The sequence below is a fragment of the Castor canadensis genome, chromosome 2 (assembly GCF_047511655.1).
Source record: "Castor canadensis chromosome 2, mCasCan1.hap1v2, whole genome shotgun sequence".
Classification (NCBI taxonomy): Eukaryota; Metazoa; Chordata; class Mammalia; order Rodentia; family Castoridae; genus Castor; species Castor canadensis.
In genome coordinates, this window is record NC_133387.1 from 3,904,779 (window position 1) to 3,923,599 (window position 18,821).

The 18,821-nt window shown below is 44.6% G+C and overlaps 1 protein-coding gene across 5 annotated transcripts in view; it reads right to left on the reverse strand.

The window, feature by feature from the left end:
- The window catches only part of Dpp6 (dipeptidyl peptidase like 6), a 945,197-nt gene that overhangs the window by 586,293 nt on the left and 340,083 nt on the right, over positions 1-18,821 (reverse strand). The window contains exon 1 of one of the 5 annotated variants that reach the window (XM_074060166.1): positions 258-13,836. The exons of the other annotated variants lie outside the window; for them this stretch is intronic. Within the exon in view, the coding sequence (XP_073916267.1) occupies positions 258-308 (51 nt within the window). The 5' untranslated portion in view covers positions 309-13,836. Of the gene's footprint in view, positions 1-257; positions 13,837-18,821 lie in introns of those variants that run through there. 5 annotated transcript variants of the gene reach the window in all.

Consider the following 18,821-nt stretch of genomic DNA (forward strand, 5'->3'; position numbering starts at 1 on the left):
ATCATACTGTAGCTCAAATGTTCACCTGCCTTTTCCAGAAAGCTTTTGCTCTCAGTAAATATCCAAAGCTGAGTTGCTGCAGATTAAAATTGAATCCTAAAGCTTTGGCAAGGCAGCAAATACCCCTGACCGAATCCCCCAATGGGAGACTCGTAAGATAGTGCAAGTGTGTCATAGCAGCCCTGCAGGTTAGCTACTTTTTTTCCCCCAGAAATTAAACTCTTTTTCAGTAAATTGATTTGTGTCTTTTTACTCACCCTCCAAAATTGTTTTAATCTGTTCACTCCAGGCAGCTTGGAAGTGTTCATCCCTGGAGGTCGCAAGTGGAGGTATAGCCCTGAAGCTGCCACCACGTCCAGTGTCTAGTGTGGGAGCGGTGAGATGCTGCCTGTACTCTCACAGCAGGGACACTCCCTGGCTTTTAATGCTGCTTACCAACAACCACAGAGTTCGCAGGGAGCCTGAAACAGCCAATAGCCGAATAGGACAGTGTCAGCCTCTGGGGACAAAGGGGAGAGGAGCAGCCCCACTGCAGGCTGAGCCTCTGACCTACTAGAAGGCTAAGCTGCCCAGGGGGAGAATGGGATTTTTAGAAATGACCTGCCTTCCTCCTTCTCCTTCAGAGGGGCTATGCATCCTAGGTTGAAGATCACATTCTACTCCGAGAAAGAAGACACTAATGTTTGTCTCAGCTCAAAATGCTCAGTCCGGTGCTTAGAGTATCTGGGTACCTAGGTGAGTCTCGGCTTCATTTTGGGAGGTATGTGTCTGGCATGCTGGAGGCTGGGCTCTCTGTCCATGACTCCTGATAAAGCCTAAATGCTGACTGCGAAATCTGGCCAAAGAAATAAGACTGGCTCTGGTCCACTTAGCCTTATGCTGGGAGAATAGCTAGGTATTTTGGAGTGGTATTAAAGCAGTGTTTGGGATATTGAGGTGAAAATCCACAAAGCCTCAAGGAGCTCAGTGTACATCAGAGAAAAGCAGCGTGCAGAAGAACTGGCTGGCCTGTAGTTCTTCACACCCACTTGTGTGAGAGCCCCAGTGTTAGTGTGCCATTCAGCATATGGGGTTTGAGCCCCAACTCTATGCTAGGCATTATGATAGGTTCAGGGTGTGAAAGAGAACCAGATGGGTGCTAATTCTGCAATCCTGGGGTTTACAGTCCTGTGTTAGTGGCTTAATTATTTGCTGATCCTCCTTCGTTCCTGTGAGATCCTTAAGGGCAGAGGCCAGCAATGATCTTCTTACTCCCTGAGCTGCCTCAGTGTGGGACCCACACACACTCTCAGAAATTGAGGAAGGAAGGAGGGAGGGGAGGAAGAACAGGACAGACAGTGCATGCTGAGGCTGTCTGTGCACTCTGGCACATAGCTTCCCTGAGGAGTTTCTGTCTTTACAGAAACACAGCAGGAAGGATTGGGCATTCTTAGACAACTTAGTTCATATGCAGACCTTTGTAGACCAGCAGCCTCATCTAAGCAATGTTTTCAGCTCACCCACACATTTCCTGTTTCACTGCAAGGAATTTTAATAGCATGTTCGTGCTGAGAGACTTTCTGATGATCATACAGAAGCAGTGAATGGACATCAATGTTTTGGGAACTTTCTTCTTATAGGTTTGTTAGTGCAGTGAAAGTGATGCCCTGAGAAGACAGTGCAGAGACAGGCAAGGATAAAACCAATGCATCAAAGGACTTGGCTCGTTAACTAAAAGCAGCAAGGAAAGAAGGATGGAGACATAGAAAAGTAGTAAAGACCCAGAAAGCGAGAAGGCTGGGGCTCAGGTAGATGAACAGCAAAATATTCACGCAACTATCGAGAATCTAGGCTTGGAACACGAATTCATAAATCAGTAGCATTAACCTTTAGCCAGTCTGCTCTGGACTCAGGAAGGGAAACCACCAGGAAAATCACTGTTCACTTTAAAGAAATGCAATAAGGAGAAGCAAGGGAACACAATTTCAAGGAAAGAAGAATGAGAACCAGGAATCTGTTTGGGAGAGACAAGGCTGTAAGGCCATGAGAGAGCCATGCGTTTCCTGGAATGGGTGGATCTTATTTACCCCTAAGTACTAAGCTATGAGTTTTCTTATGGGGAAGCAGAATTTGTTCATAGTGACAGCAATGAACCATTGGATCACAGAGTGCCCAAGACACAATATAGACGTCTTCATAGTCATGGAATTTGGTGATACCATACCTCTGGTAGTGGGCTGCTGACTGATCTCTCCATGGAAAGCCCTATCTTCATGCTTTGTGTGTAAATTGTGTTGGTTGTCAAACATTTTTGGTCCACCTCCTCTGGGCATAACTTATATTATTTTCTCTGGTCTTTTATGATTGGGCAGAACCATGTGAGAGTTCTGGTCCATGAGCTGTACAAAGAAGCAGCCTGTCCTGCAGTCTGAACATCTTGACTGCCATCATGAAATGCTCTGTGCTCTCTGGGTAGCCTGACAATGCAAGGAGGTGCAGAGCTGACCAGCTCTGGACTTGTGGCCAGGAGGAGAAATGAATGTTCTTTGAGCTCAGGGGTCTTAGAGCTATTAACTAGTCTATCCTAGAGGTTGCAATTTGTAAAGATATTTCCTTAGCTTGCAGCTTCCCTAACAGAGTCAATAACTATCCTCCCCCCCAAAAATGATTGCATGTGTGATGGTATTTTCAGTTTCCTAGGTGAGAAGATTGGTATTTTCATCCTCCTGAATCCAGGTAGGATCACACTTTACCAGCCTGGACACAACCCACAGCCATATAGAGAGGCAAGGAATCCAAGCTAGTGTTTGTAAACTAGTGCTATGCCATCTCTAGAGGAAACATATTCACAAAGCAAGATATATGTTTCCGCATGGGTACAAATGAATAGTTTGGGCTGGATGAACTTGGCAGAACCAAAGACAAGAGTCAGGGTCTTCATCCAAGGCCATCACTAATGGACTTTCTCCATTTAGGCTGTTCTTTCTGCAGACAGTGATGTGTGGCACAGCCCACAGAGCACCAGGGAATTCCTGGCTCCAGCAGGCTCTGGAATAAGGTCCCACAGAGGTGGGTGGGGTAGGCAGACTTTTTAGTGTATCTCTAATTATACCCTGTCTAGATGGTACCATTCCCTTGTTATCTAAAATACAGTACCTTAGTGTATATGAGAGGAAATCAAGATAAAGAAATGGTCCTAATCTTCTGAGCTTGATGGGTTCCTGGAATTCAGACCAGTCACAGCAGTTTTCAAGGGGCGTGCCCTTGTGTTTGGGAATTGAAAGGCATCAGCAGTGCACATCGTCTATTGATCATGTCAGTTTGGAAACAGAGCGAGAGAATATTTTCAGGCCTCTTCTGCTCTCTGCTTAAGAGAATTGCAAGTTAAGCAACACAGAAAGCTGTAGGAGTCCATACTCCTGACAAAATTATGCCTAGCCCAGGGGTTGGAATGGGCAGGGTTTCTAGTATTTCCCTGTGAAGAGTCTTGTAAGTAAGACCTGTGGGCTAAAGATCAAGAAAAGCTTATTAATATTTAATTGGTGGCTGATAAAAATAATGTGTACTTGAATTGATATGTTTTAGGGAAGAGAGACGTGGTGGATTTATAATGGTGGAAGCAGACCACAGAGAAACTTAGTATCAGAAGAAAATTTTAATTACTGAAAATGTTGGCAAGAAACTGTAAGTTTCTGAAATTTCATTATACAAGTCTTTTTCTTTAAAAAAACAGATTCTGTGATTTGTACAATATTTTGGTTTTTTAGCCATGCCACTTAAAAACTAGGATATTCATGGGTCCCCCATGAGTGTTTTAAGAAAGAAGAATGCCTTTGAAATCTTAAAAACATTTAACTCAATCTTTTATTAATCAAAAAAATTATTAATATATCTGTACTTCCTCATATTTCTCTATAAGAAAGTCCTTTTCAACCTTTTAAACCAAAATCCTCTTGTGAGATTGCAAAATTTTTAGGAGATTATTGGCAAAGCAAGAATTGTTAACATCTTTAACTTAAATCATATAAAATAGCATTAATGATTTATTGATTTTTAAATACATGAAGGTGGCCTTAATGTATTTTCGCTTTATTTCAAAGATATATATGTATGTGCTCAGTCAGAGTGATCACAAAGTGGAGTGGAGTGCCAGGGTGGAAGAACACACTCAAAACTGAAAAGTATGGGCGTTGTTTTTCAACTGAAGAGATGGAAGTGTATGAAACCAGGCTGGCTTCCAGTGGCAAGTCAGTGCTTCCTGGAGTGCGCGAGACACAACAGACAAGAGGCAAAATGCCTTTGATTGAGGGGAAGGGAGAAGAGCCATTCCTGCCATAGCACAGGGGTCCCACGACCAGAGGTCACAATCTACATTTGCATTCCAGAGGCAAAATCCATGAAGTAATGGTGGCTTTGTATGTCTAAGGACCAAGTCTCAGCTTGTCAGGAAATTAGCTCTAGAAAGTCAATATTCAACCCCAAGATTTCTACTGTAAATAACCATTTCAGGACTCATGATTTTGGACACAACTCTAGTGGCCACTTAACACTCCTTAGTCTCCATTCACGTAGTCTTCACAGACACACTGCACTACTGTCTCCAGCCTCATTTTGTCCTCCTTGTGTCCTGTGTATAATTCAGGGGTGCAAGAGACACCACATCTCCTTCTTCTCTTTGGAGCAGTGGTAATTTGAATCCAATGCTCTCTTTAACAAGCTGGCAGGAAACCCACCTTTGTCTCCTTTGGGACACCCTCCAGGCCTGTTGAGGTCCTACAGGTCTACGTAGTGCCTGTGCACAGGGGGCAGGGACTTCTCATCTCTTATCATGAGTTATCAAAATTATTTCAGCCTGAGTTGTTCCTTTATGTGTGGTGGCCTTGCTGCTTCTCTGCCAGCCGGGCACACTGATATCTTTGGAGGGGCTGGACCCCAACTTCTGGCACCATCTGGGCTCCCTCTGGGGTCTTGCCACTTGCTGGGGTTCTGCCTGGAAGCAGCATGCAGATCCCCAATACTGAAAGACATGCCAACTTCTCCTCTCTTCCCAGGCTGGGGCTGATTCTCCTCTCATTTTCCGGCCGCCTCCTTTCCCCACCATGAGCACCTCCAACATTAACTGCAAATGGCTGTCACTGAATAAGCAGGATAACCAATGAACAATGCTCTTTTTTAAACTGCAATGGTTATAAACTGCATCTCAGTATAGTCCCATACCTGGGACTCCCTTCAAGCAGATGTGTCCCTGTGTCTGAAGTCCTGTAACCAACAGATGACTTGTTACTATTTGCCTTTGTCTTGCACAACACTAAACTAAAAGATCCCCAACTAGGATAGTGTTGACAGGGTTTTCCTTCTGCATGACTTATTAAAATGACCATGTGATCACAAGGGCTGGGCAGAGAAAGCCCATTTATTGTACTTTTCTGCTTTCCTGTGGTTTTTGGCTTTGTGGTCAGGGACTAAAGACAGGAGCATAAATAAATAAATAAATACAAGGTGGTCAGCAAGACAGCACTTCAACATCAGTCAGTGGTACTTGAGACCTTGGCTATTTCAGAGTTTGTTTAACGACTCCTTTGCTTCCTGAGCAAGCAGCGGATGGAAGCTCTCCTTAGTAATTGCAGGACGTTGTAGATATGAGGTTTTATCTTCAACTTAGCAATGACCTTGAGTTCTTCAAAGCTCATTGAATAGAAATGTGCAAATTCTACCTTTGGTGATACCTATGGTATCATCAAGACATAAAACTCACTCTCTGGATCCGGCCCTCACTTTGCTCCTCAATCTGTTTTTTTGGTGGTACTGGGCTTGAACCCAGGGCCTTGTGCTTACTTACCAGATGCTTTACCACTTAAGCCATGCCCCCAGCCCTTAGTTATTGTTCAGACAGGGTCTCATATTTGTGGCCAGGCTAGCATGGACCATAATCCTGCTATTTACACTTCCTGCCCAACTGGAATGATAGGTGTGCACCAACACATCAAGCTGTTGGTTGAGATGGGGGTCTCTTGAACTGTTTGCCTGACTGGCTTTGAAATGTCATCATATCAATCTCCTCCTGAGTAGCTAGGATTATAGGCAGGAACCACCATACCTGGCTTCTCTTCAGTGCTCATTAACTATGGTGGTTGGGGAAAGAGAGTGGACCTGTCCATGACAGGTAGGCTGGTTTCATGGAAAGGGGACTGGAATTCAGGTATACCTGTTCTTGCCTCAGCTCTGACAGTGAGTATCATGTTTGGGTGTGCTCACCTTACTTCTCTGAGCCTCATTCTTCATACTTGTCAAATAACAGAATAATAACATTTTCTACATTTTGTCTATGGAGTAAACTAAGCACTTAATTTCACACCTGCCATGTACATCTGTCCACCCACCTGCACATTACTAAACTGTCACAGTACCATGTCCTTCTTACCACTGCAGGGTCTGAGGACCACTGTCCTACCCATAGTGCCTGGCATCTTCAAGATGGGCACGACGAGGATGATCAGCCCCTCTCCAGCCTCTCTCTGGGTCCTTTCATGCTTTTTGTTGCTTCACTACCACTTCCTTGTCTGAAAATCACAGGGGAGATTTTGCTTTTATCACTTCCTCTAAGTCCTACACTATTTAATGTCATGCATTCATTTTTATCTTGGCAAGGCTAATTTGAAAGGAATTCTTTATCTCTGTGGCATTACTGGTCCACATTAGCTGACACTTCATCCAATAAGACATCCATTTTCGTCCAGCTACAGCTGTATTCCTCCATTTCACATGCATATCTCTCTAGAAATCACCCAAAGAATCTTTATTTCCTATGGAACAGAAAATGTTTCTATTAGCATATTTTGCAGGTCCTGGGATGGGAAGAAGTGTATCTCTGAAAGCCCCAGCAATGCCCCATGTGTAAGATTCTTTATACAGTAGCTCTGTGGCAAGATGGTGTGGGCAGGACATCCTGTGCACTGCAAAATCCCGGACAATGGTTTGGGACTTGTAAGATCCCATTGGAGCAGTCCTTCTCAAATGCTCCTGATCATTTTACAGTGTGATTCTGGACACACACACACACACAGAGACAGACACATAGACACATTCAGACACACATATACATACACAATCAGGGACACACACAGACTCAGACACACACTTACACAGATCCATGCACACACTGAAACAAAATTTACACTCTACTCTCTTGTCCTGACCACATCTGCAAGGCATTCTGATAATATTTTTCTTTTCCACTCATTGTAAAAAAATTAAATGTCCTGATAGCATTGGTTTCATGATCCACTGGATTTCAACCACCTGTTTAGAAAGCCCTAGAGCACAGGAGTGATTTTCAAGTACCTGGGCATTTGCTAAAAATGCTCCTCCCCTGCCCATCTCCCCTGAGTGTGATGTAGTGACTATGGGATGGTCCTTATAATTCTGCACTTTTCACATATTTCTCAGGGGATAAAGCTCATTTCCAGACAGTCCCTTGCTCTGAGCACTGAATTAGAACCTACACTTTCACTCAATTCTCTTGGCGAGGCATATTTCTAAGGGGAAGTCTTGTCACATATCTCTGAAAGGCCAATTCACTCCATCCTATTCCAGGACACGGAATGCATGATTACCTTAGCTGCACATGGACAGTGTTGGGCAGAAAGCCATTAGGGTAAAACTCTGGTGAGTTCAACACAAATTCACACTCTTGCAGGAGAAGCCAGCCTTGGCTAAGCCAGTGACCCACCAGGGAATGGCAGGTACATTAGTTTTCACTGGAAAAAAACTGCCACAAACTCAGTAGTTTAAGATAACTTCCACTTCTCACAGCATGGTTTTGCAATCAGAGCCAGTGTGGCGTGGCTGGGTTTCTGTTAGGTCCGAGAAGCTGGAGAGCAAGGTGTTGGCAGGGCTACATTTCTTTCTGGAGATTCTGGGGAAGAACCTCCCTTATGCTTATCTTGGCAGCAGGATCCGAGGCTTTCTCAGGCCTTCTCCTCCTATCAAGCACAGGCACTCTGAGGTCTTCTCTTGCCTGATTGCTTTGACCTCTTCTTTTGCTTTTAAGGTTTAATATAATTATATTGGGTCCATCCAGACAATTCAGTATTATTTCCCAACTTCGATTCCATCTGTAAAGCCCCTTTGCATGCATACATATTTATGGGTATAACACCAAGGGATGAAGATGCCGGGAGCCAAAATTCTGCCTACTACAGTGGGTCACTGACACCATTTTGTGTGATGGGCAGTATTAAGTATTAAGAATAATTCAACCATAAAACACTTTAGCTGGGAAATGACTCCATACTATGTAATATTAAAAATAAATAAAAATTAAATTAATGAGGTTTTGCCCTATTGAACATCAATTCATCCACGAGTCTTTCCACAAGCAAATGAATGAGTCAAGCACTGTGTCTAGTTACAATTTCAGACACTGGGAGCCAGGAAGAGCCCTTCAAAACTTTCTTGAATAATTTATCTCCATAGTTGCTTCTGCCAAGTGCAGAGATGTAGTTATGTGGACAAAATCATTCCTCAGCCATGACTGCCAGGTTCTCCTGGCTCAAGCATGTTTTTATTTGAAAATCATGTATGACTGATTAAATCAACACCAATTTCAACATCATTGAATTAAACATGAAGTAGTGGATTGAAGAATGGATGGAGAGGAGACAGAAGGAGGGAAAAGGAGAAAGGTACAAGAAGAGGGGAGAAGGGAGCAGGAAGTATGGGAAGACAGAAAACGAGCAGCAGGAAGTGAACAACTAGCACTCATTAGAGCTTCCAGTGTCCAGTAAGATACACAAAAATCAGTTGTTTCACTTGGGGATACCCATACTGCAAAGAGTCAGCTCATAGTAATGGTGATAAGAAGAGACTTCTAACCAAAGCAAAACATGGCGAAGCAGAATTGTGAGCAGGGCAGCCTCATGCAGCAGGGTGAGCAAGCCAGGTCTTCTATATTCTTATGAGAGACAAGAGAACAAGTAGAAATCTCAAGGATTAGCTTCCCATAGAGGTTATGCCATGATGAAAACCTGCTACAGGATGCTGCAGGTCTGGGTCTCTGACCCAGAGGAACACAGCTCACATTGCTAAGTGGAACATACGGCAAAGATGAAGACAGTAAGTTTTATGTCCTCTGTTACTGCCACAATCAAAATTCTGTGCAATGAGCTGTAAATGGAGCATCAGCTTCTTCCAATCATGTGAGGTTGGTGCTTTCATTTCCGGTAGGGAAATAAAACTTCAATGAACTAAAAACCTGCCCAGAATCACTGGTATCACCCCCAAGCAGTGTGATTCAAGACACCTGGTCCTAACTGGTTTACTCTTCCCCTCACCCAAAGAAAACTATAAACAGTAAAGGAAGACACTCATATTTTCAAATTAGGGTATGACCAGAAGGATGGTGGAGGGGCATGTGTGGAGCCCACGGTATCTTAAGCAGCAAATCCTTGTCTCTAACTAGAAAACAAGCCACAGAGGGCCACCACAGGCAAGGACTTGCATGTGGAGGTTCAATATTTAGATGTGCACAGGATCGAGAGAGCTGTTTCCAGCACATGTGGGTGGCAGAGCCCTGAGCACAGAGGCAGCCCTGGCTGCACTCGAAGGCTTTGACAGCCAGCAAGTTGGCCAAAGTCATCATTCTCAGATGACTTCTGAGGGGAACCTGAGCTCCTTGGAATACAAGCTCAGCTTCTGTCTCTGACTGATACAGATTTTTACAACTGAAGCTGGAGGTTGAGAAAAGCCAGTTATTTGCCGAATCCACAGCTGACCAGTAGCAAAAGGAAAAGAAAGCAGAGGGGAAAGACAGAGGCTAGAGAGGCCAAGGATGGATAAAGCCGGGAGAGGAAGGAGGGAAAGGGTGAAGCAAGAGCTGGAGAGGATTTGAAGGCTCGGAGTGGAGGGTACAGGATGGGGGATGGGAGAGGAGAGGAAGGTCTTTGCATAAGAGAGTTTTAAAACAGCACCAAAGTTTGCCCTGGGCCTAGCCCAGGGAGCCTCAACACCACTGTGGGTGGAGCCAGGGCTGATAACAAACTTTCCTTTATTTCAATTCTTGAAAAGCCACTAAGAATAAAAACTGTCCCTGTAGCTCATTTGGGATTTTCTGAGTCTCTGTTCATTACAGTAGATGATGACTCTCACTCCATTCACACTGGCTCGGTCAGAAGCCATTTGTGTTCTACAAATACTTGTAATGCTATTGTTATTGGAATAAGTTGACCAATACTTCAATTAGATCAAGAAACAAATTCGATTTGACCAAATTCTGCTGAAAGGAATTAAAGTAGTTATAACTTAAGATTCATTCTACCATAACCGACCAGGAAATCCATTTTCCCCTGACATTGTTCTGAAATGTGAACATCACCCACTTCTTGGCTACATTGCCTTTCACATTATAGATTCTTAACAAATAAAACAGATTTCTTGGTGGTCAATCGTGTTTTCTTTGTTAACACCGCCAATCACAATGATCTCAAAATGTTAGAGAGCCAATCACTGATTTCCTAGACAGAGGTCCAAGCCTTCATCCAGTGAGAGACAGGGCTCATATCTTAATGATCACTTATAGGAAGCTAACAGCGGCCTGCTGAGCCTGCACAGTGATGTGCTCCCCTCTTGCTCAGCTCTCCAACCCTTCCTTCTCAGGACAGCTGCCCAGCTAACATCCACTCGTTAGTCCTTCCTTCCTTAGCGTCATTTGCAGTCTCACCATTTAAAAACTATTGCATCAGGGCTTGTATCACTCTTTGATATTTTCCTGTTTATATATTTGCCTCTTTGCTCTGTCCCTTTTACCATAAACTGTAAGAGAGCAGGAACCTTACTCTCATCTATCTATAAGTATATGTATGTGTGTGTATCCATACTTCTCTGCTATCTCAGCCAACGAAGGGCAGACATGGTCGCATTGCCATCTGGCTGGGTGTGCTCCAATAACACCATGTGCTGGGCAGTGGGCTGGCCGTGGGAATCCAGCAGGCATGGACAGACCAGAGTTGCTTGGGGTCCCCCAACCCTGGTATACCAGGCACACTATTGCCTGGAGGGAATACATGTCTGTCACTGGTTTGTCTTAGACATACTGGGTATCTATGGCCAGGAAGACCATCAGATCCAACCCTGCATTTGACAGAGAAGATATGGAAGCCCACGAGCAACTAGAACTGGGTTCCAGAATCCAAGGTCATAACAGCAAAAGTTCATCTGTAAGTTTACCTATTAACTCAGAGAATAAGGCTCATGCTTTAAGCCAATGAGTACATTGACTTAATTTCCTCAGTGCATAGCAGCCAGAAGGAGAAGGAGGCTATGATTACAAAAGTGATCTTCATTTGCAATAGAAACCAACCATCAATGGAGCATTAAGACATGAGTGAGTTGTTATTTTGGTCAAAACAATTCTCTAACTTGAAGAGTGGCTTTAGGCAACAAAAATCCAGGTTCTGGGAAAAGGCATTAGCTGAATGGTGGAGGATGAACTGATTCTCAGAGATCCTTCCAGTAGGGGAAATCCTGGTATGTTCTACCTCTTACTTATTTAGGCTCTTGCTTTCCTCACCTCACCATGGCTTTGCGTCTTGTTTCACTGTGGAAAGAGTGAAGGTTCAGGCAGGCACCGGCAAGCAAAGGGCAGCCAGGTGCTTCACAACAAATACAATAATAAATTGTAATGGATAAGAATTCTCTAGAGTTCAAAGACCACGCCTGACTCTTGGATGAGTAAGAGTCTGAGCTCTAGTCAGGGCTGAGCAAGGTAATGGCCATAAACATCAGGAGAGAGAGAGTGAGTGAGCAAAATAGACCAAATAGAAGAGCTGCCTTTGAGAAGCAGGGAGCAGTCTAAAACATCACATCTCAGGTGTGGCCAGGAAAGAGAATTAGGATTAGCAACTAAGGGATAAAGTATAATGGAAGGCACTTAAGAGTTTTGGGGGATATAACTAGAAAAGATCCCCTAGGACCATGGTTTATGAGGGGGACCTGTTCAGAGAGGGCTGTCATATCCAGGATGAGGACAGGGTTGAGTAGGATGGGGGGAGCTGGGTAGAAATGGCTCTACGATGGCTAGTGGGGGAGGCTCCTATGAGTATATCCACCAATGAAGGAGGGGCCAGAGTTGAGGATCTCAGCATTCTGAGAAGGAAAGATTGTGACAGATGTCTCCATTTTAACCTTGAGAAGAATCTTGGTTCTAACTTTTACTTATTAGCTGTTGGAGGGACCTTGGCAAGACACATAGCTACTGATACTAACAGTAACAGGCACAACAGTGCCAGCTAACATTAACGGAGCATGTGCTTCGTGTTAGGCACTGTTCTAATGTGTCTTCACGTTTAATTCACTCAATCCTGAGAGTTGGATGTTATTACCCTGTTTTACAGTTAAGGAAATTGAGATGTAGAGAGAGAAAAATTATCTTTCCCAAGTCACACAGCTAGTAGAAACTTGAACCAGGAGCCTAGAATCAGGCTTGGTGATGACCTGGTGTGGCGAGTGGAGTAGGAGAAGCCTATGAGGAAGATGCAGAGCAGCTGCTTTCCTAAGATGTTTATGTGAAATAATCTGTAGGCTGAGATTTGGCACAGCCCCAGCCGCAGAAGAGAGTGAGACGAGGAGATGCAGCTCAGCTGCTTTTCCTGAATTGTTTATGTTCAGAGAAGCAGGAACGCAGGTTTCTCCTGTTTCAGTGTCACTCCCATCCCCGAGAACTGCTGTTCCACCTCCTTGTCTACCACTGGATATAAAAGACTCCCTGAAGGAGGACATGAGGCTTTTTGGGATGCAGGGAGGCTTTTGGATGGGAGAGGCTTTTTGGATGCAGGGAGGCTTTTGGATGGGAGAGGCTTTTTGATGGGGGGCTTTTGAATGAAGGGAAATTTCTGAAGAGAGAATTGCTGAAGGGAAAAGAATTGCTGAACAAGAATTGCTAAAGGGGAATTGCTAAAGCTAAAGAGAACATGGGACAGTGCAAGTCTGAGCACTGAGGCTTTAAGAAAGCTAAAGGGAGAACACGGGATGGTGCAAGTCTGAGGGCAAAAACTTAAAGAGAGATTATGCTAAAGAAAAGCTAAGAGAAAACATGGGACAGAACGAGTCTAAGGAAAGAGACTTTAAAGAATAGAAAAGAAGACTTTAGAAGCAGGGTTTTAAAGAATTGTAAAGGAGTAAGGCCTTAAAGAAAAGATAGAGAAAAGAAGCAGGGTAAAGAGAAGAGATTAATAGAGAAAAGAAGCAATGAGGCTGTTGTGTGTCTCTATCCGAGCGCCCAGCACACTTGGCCCCAACTTTCTGTCTGTCTGTCTATCCTGTATCCCTTCTGCATCTCCCATCACCCCCAGTTAGGCCCAGTTAGGTTCAGAAGTAACAGGACTGAGAGAAAGCTTGCTCCAACCTGGTACTGCCTCATGTGGAAGTAGAGGCCAGAGCGCCCGTCTGACTCCGCCAGCAACTTCTCCACTACCCTTCCCTCCGTCTGTGATGGGCTTTGCCCCACCTACCTCCATAGGGCTGTTCAGTGACTCCTGGCTGTCCAAGCACCTTACCCACTGCTATGGGATGGCTTTGAGATGTGGGCATAGTGTCCATACCAGAAGACCAACCAGATTCTTGCCTGAGAGGTTTCAGGCTGGAACTGGGAGATAGCAGCCTTCTCCCTGCTTTGCTCAGACATCCAGTAAGTGGTTCAAGGATGGCAAGTGGTCCTCTCCTTTCCTTCTCTGCGGAGAAACCAGCAAAGGAAGCAGAAAGGGTGGTCTGGGAGGGTCTGGGCCCCTACCCAGCCATCCCTAGGACCAGCCTTGCTCTGACCCACCTTCATCACCTTGCCCCTTTTTGGCTAAGATTGGTTCAGGTTTAGTCTCAAGATTTGCTACCAAGATAAAGCTAAACAAATTACCTCTCTGAATGTTAATTTCCTCATCTTAAAATGGGGACAATGACAAATGGGGTCATTAGGTTGTGGGGCATGCTTGCAGGGTACTTAACATGAGTGTTGACTATTGCCAAGGTCACTGTTGTTAAGAAATTCATTGCCCATTCCTCTAATTAATCACAGTTGATCGCTTCAGAGGACCAGTTGAGATGTCAATAGAACATGAGTCAAGTTAGGTTCACTGAGTAAGAGGCATTAAAGACTGAGTCTCATGTCAGGCACCTTTGTGGGAAGATCTATGCCTCATCCCCAGCCCTGAAACCTGCTGTTAGCTGGGAACACAGGGACCTTGTTACCTTACTGCCTCTGCCTATGTTTTGAAAGTCACAATGTGACAGTCCTTCCTCAGAAAAAAGAGGTAACCTGTATCCAGAGCTGTGGCCCAGAATTGCACACGGCACATTTTCTGCAGGGGATAAGCAGCTCTCCGAGGATGATCAATGTGTTTATGTGTCTGTCTGTCTTTCTCTGCCACCCTGGATAAGTATGGCTGCCCTGGATGAAACGGCTCATTTACTTCATTGATCCTGACCATTTTCCTAGAGCAGGAATAATAAGGCCTTCTGGGCTCTCCTCTCTCCCCTCTGCCTGGGCTTCTAGAATCTCAGTCTCAGGACCCGTGAGCTGTTCACAACATCTGGAGAGAGGGGAAGTTTTAATCACAGTGGCTGTTCCTTGCTTGGCGACTGGTCTCCCAGGTGTGATTGTCAGCCACCTGTCTGCCTCTAGGATCTGCCTCTGCCTCTCCTAACTCTAACAGAAAGAAACAGATTTGCTCACTGACAGAGGCTCCAAATGAGGCTGGATGAGCCCCTGCATCTGTGTCAGGAGGAAAGTCTCCTGGCAGGTGTGAGACAGGCTGTGGGTCCCAGGCGAGGCTCACACAGTATGTGCTCCAGGTTGACTCTTCTTCTAAAGCCTAGGAGCCCACCTGCCTTCATGAACCGTCAAAGTAGCTGGCATGGCCAAAAGCCTGTTTTCTTCTTGTTATAGCCTCTCCTCCAGCCACCCATTCGATTCCATGTGGGCCTCAGTTTCCTCTTCTAAAACTAGGGAGCATAATCACTATCCTAAAGGGCTTTGTAGGGATCAAAAGAAATCATTTATAATGAGTACTTCCCAGGTGTAGCAAAATTACAGTCATCGCATTAATTGAAAATTAACTGAAATTAACAAAGTCTCTCCATTAACTGAAAATCTAGATTCTTCTTTCTATGTTCACACACAGTTAATGTTGCAGGGCTTGTATGGGGGCTCAAATGCCCCTTGAAAACAGCCACTAAGCCCTTGTTGGTCATAGCCCTCAAAGAGTCTGCATTTTTTCTGGACGCACTGGATCCCAACCAGAAAAGAGACCCACCCTAGGAAGCACCAGGTATGAATGAGTGGGTTGAGAACCCCAAGGAGGACCGTGACATTTGGAGGTTGTAAAATGCTTACGCAAAGAGTTGAGCTCCTCGAATCTCAAGGTCTGGCTTCCAATATGAAAGCAAGCATTTACCTAGGCCAAAACGCAATGCCTCAGCAAACTTGCTCTCTTTAAGAAATGGAAACACTGAGCTAACACATTCCAAACCCAGCTTTGCTCAGAACGACTGGGCACCTCTAACCCTGCGCTTATGCGGAAGCATGGCATTCATTTGAGTAGCTTTCTAGAAAACACCAATTGCTATGCCACCTGCTGGTTTAACCATGCAGCTCAGCTCTGAAGACTAGGAGGGTTTCTTTCGAGATATTTAATTTTCATTTGCCTGCCCACCCTCTCGTCAGTGACTTACTTGCCATGCCTGTCCCTTTGAACCACTCATTGATTTCCATTTGCTCACCTGGTCACCTACACTGGGCAAGAGGGTGTTCTCTCTCCTGTCAGTGGTTTTCCCGATTCCACACCGCGAGCCAGCTAGGGATGCATGGGCAGAGATTCCCCTCACCAAACCTGCACGTACACATTTACAACTTAGCTGTAAATGCTCATATAGAACCGGCCTTTCCCTATGCTCCGTGTACCCAGATCAGGATTGGATTTTGAATAGATATTTAACAGATATATTCTGGCTATGTGGGGTTCCTCCAAAGACAAGCAGGTGACCTCTGACTTTTAATTATTGGGTAGAGAGATACTTCCATCTTTTGCAAATTTGGGGGAATAAGAGTAGAAAACATGGGTTTGCCATTGTAGATGTGCAACACTGGCCCCATGCGAGTGGGTCTTGGGAAATATCACAGGCTCTACAAGGGGAACCTCTTCTTCCAGGGGCCCAACCTCCTTCCCTATTAGGCTACTGGATGGAAACCTTTAGCAGGCAGCCTGGTGGTCTCCAGAACAGGGGTAGAAGGGAGACAGAGTCTCAGATATCTCTGGCTGGTGGCAGAGGGAGGAGAGGAACATTCTGCTTTTCAGGAGCTGGAAACCATTGCACTGTTTTTCAGGACCGGAGTTAAACATTGCCTGTAGATTATCTCCCAGGTCCCATCCTCTCCAAATGTGATGACATACAGGTCATTTTTTTACTATTGAAGTCATCCATTATTTGTCTGAGAAACACTGAAGAGGGAAGACATACAGCAAGAGTGGACACACAGAAAGAATTAGACAGGCTGATAGACCAGGCAGGACGCATTAAAGATATGTATATGATAGAAAAGGCATAAAATTCAGAAAGGTGAGACCTCCGGTGGTCAGGAAAACTCCCACCCGTTGTCTTGCCCATAGCTGTACCTGAGCTATAAAGGCCCTGGGGAGCCAGGAAGTGGTTCTCCATCTGGGTACACAGAGGACCTTGTGTGACCTTGGAAAACAAAATAAACAAGGGAAACTCAGACATATAGAGTCTTGCCCTTATTACACTGCGTTAACTGATCTGGTTCTGGGCCTGCCAAGGAGTTAGGGCTCCATGTGTACTTAGTAAGTGATGAATAATTGGAGTGGACAAAAAGAAGGAATATGTAGAAGAAGTAGAATGCCACATAAGGTCTTCAGATGTCAACACAGAGCCTAGAAATTCTGGATCCCTGGCTTCCAGACAGCTCTGTTTTTCCTCAAGTCACCTACAGAACTGGATGTCTATGCTTTACTCTGATACATTCCACCACAGCCTTGTGTCTTGAGAGACACAAGATAGTAGTACAGAGATGAGGCAAGGACCTACTGCCAAAACACTGTCCCTTGTCCTCCAGCCTGGTGGGACTGCCAAAGCTTGCAGGAAAAAGAGGTGCCCAATCTTACCAGCCACAATCTTGAGCAATTCCCATTCTCTAGACAAGAGGCTTCCAGTCCAAACTGGCCACAGTGCAGCAGCTTTTGATAAACACACTCAATGCGCTGCTCCAGTGGGGTTCTGGATTCAGCAGATGGGGGAATGTGGGTCAAAGACTGCTCCTGTAGCCCATGCCTTGGTATCAGAGCCCTTGTTTTATCTGCCTTTCCTAGGATATCTAATTGTTCCCTCTCAGCTCCTGAGTTCCTGTTCTACTTTGTCGGCTCTCAACAGGAACCCTGACCAACCACTGTCAGGGCATGGCATGGGGAAGGCCCCGGTGGCCCTTCTTCCCCCTGCAGCTCCACAGTGGACTGGAGTCTGCAGACTGTCTTGGGTGCAGCTCTGTATTTATTGCGACACTGAGAAGGGGCTTTGCACAGAATCCTGGTTTGTGGAGCAACTTTGACTGACAAGTCTAAAACCTGGAATGAAAGGAAGTGTCAGTCTGAAGGATTTAATAATGCTGTAGACGTGAACTCTAATTAAATGGGGGAAGAAGAAGCCAAATCCCAGTTGGGAAAGAAAGCTCCTTTAAAATACTGCACAATATATTGTTCTGAGGATGCCAGCAGCAGGAGAAATTGTAACAAACAACAATAAAAAAAAAAACTGACCAAGAAAAACTATGGAAGAGGTATTAGTTGGAGCAAAGCCAAATGTTGAAATTGCTTATTGTAAATTGAGTATTGTATGTCAGGATAGACTCCAATTTCCAAATACAATTTATGTTCAGAAGTTCAAGTGTCCGTTTCTGAGGAATAAAACACCCAGTTTCATTAAAAAGTCAAAAATGGCTAATTGAAACCACTGTAAATCTAATGGGTATACCAACATAAGAATGTGTTCCTGGCATTTCACACAGCCTTTTACAAAATAGCCCCACAGTGGAAAGCATCCCACAGTTCAGCGGCTGATGAATGAAAAAGCAATATGATAGACCCTATGATAGGATATTATTAGCTGTAGAAAGGAAAAACGTTCACTCTGGGTATGGCGGTGTACACCTGTAATCCTAGCACTAGGGTGGACAAGGTAGGATCTCGAGTTCTAGGCACCCTGGGCTACACAGTGAGTTTGAGGCCAGCCTGGACTACGTAGCAAGATCCTGTCTCAAGTAGAGAGACAAAAAATTGCTTTTTTGTCTAAAAAAAGCAATAAATTTCAGTTGTATGCAGCAATGTGGATGAACATTGAAACCTTATTCTAAGAGAAAGATGCCATTCATAAAAGGCCACCATGGTGTATGAGTTCACCTTAGATGACATGGGCCCAACAGGGAAATCCAGAGACAGAAAGTAGACTAGAGGCTGCCCCAGCTGCAGGAAGGACAGATGGGGAGTGGCTGTTAATGGACATGGGATTTCATTTTTTGGATAATGAAAACTAATTAGATAGGGTGATGGTTGCATAATTCAGTGAATATACTAAAAGCCATTGAATCTGACCCTTTAAAGGATGAGTTTTATGGTATGTAAATTGTACCTTAATGAAGCTGTAAAATGAAAGTGATGGTAAAGATAAAGGAAGATGAAGGACCATGTTAAGTCAAACACAATTACCACAGTTTAGACAGGATTGTGGAGATAATTGCATAGTCGTCTGTTGGTTTTTCTGGAACTTTTTGAAAAATAATGGATGTGAGA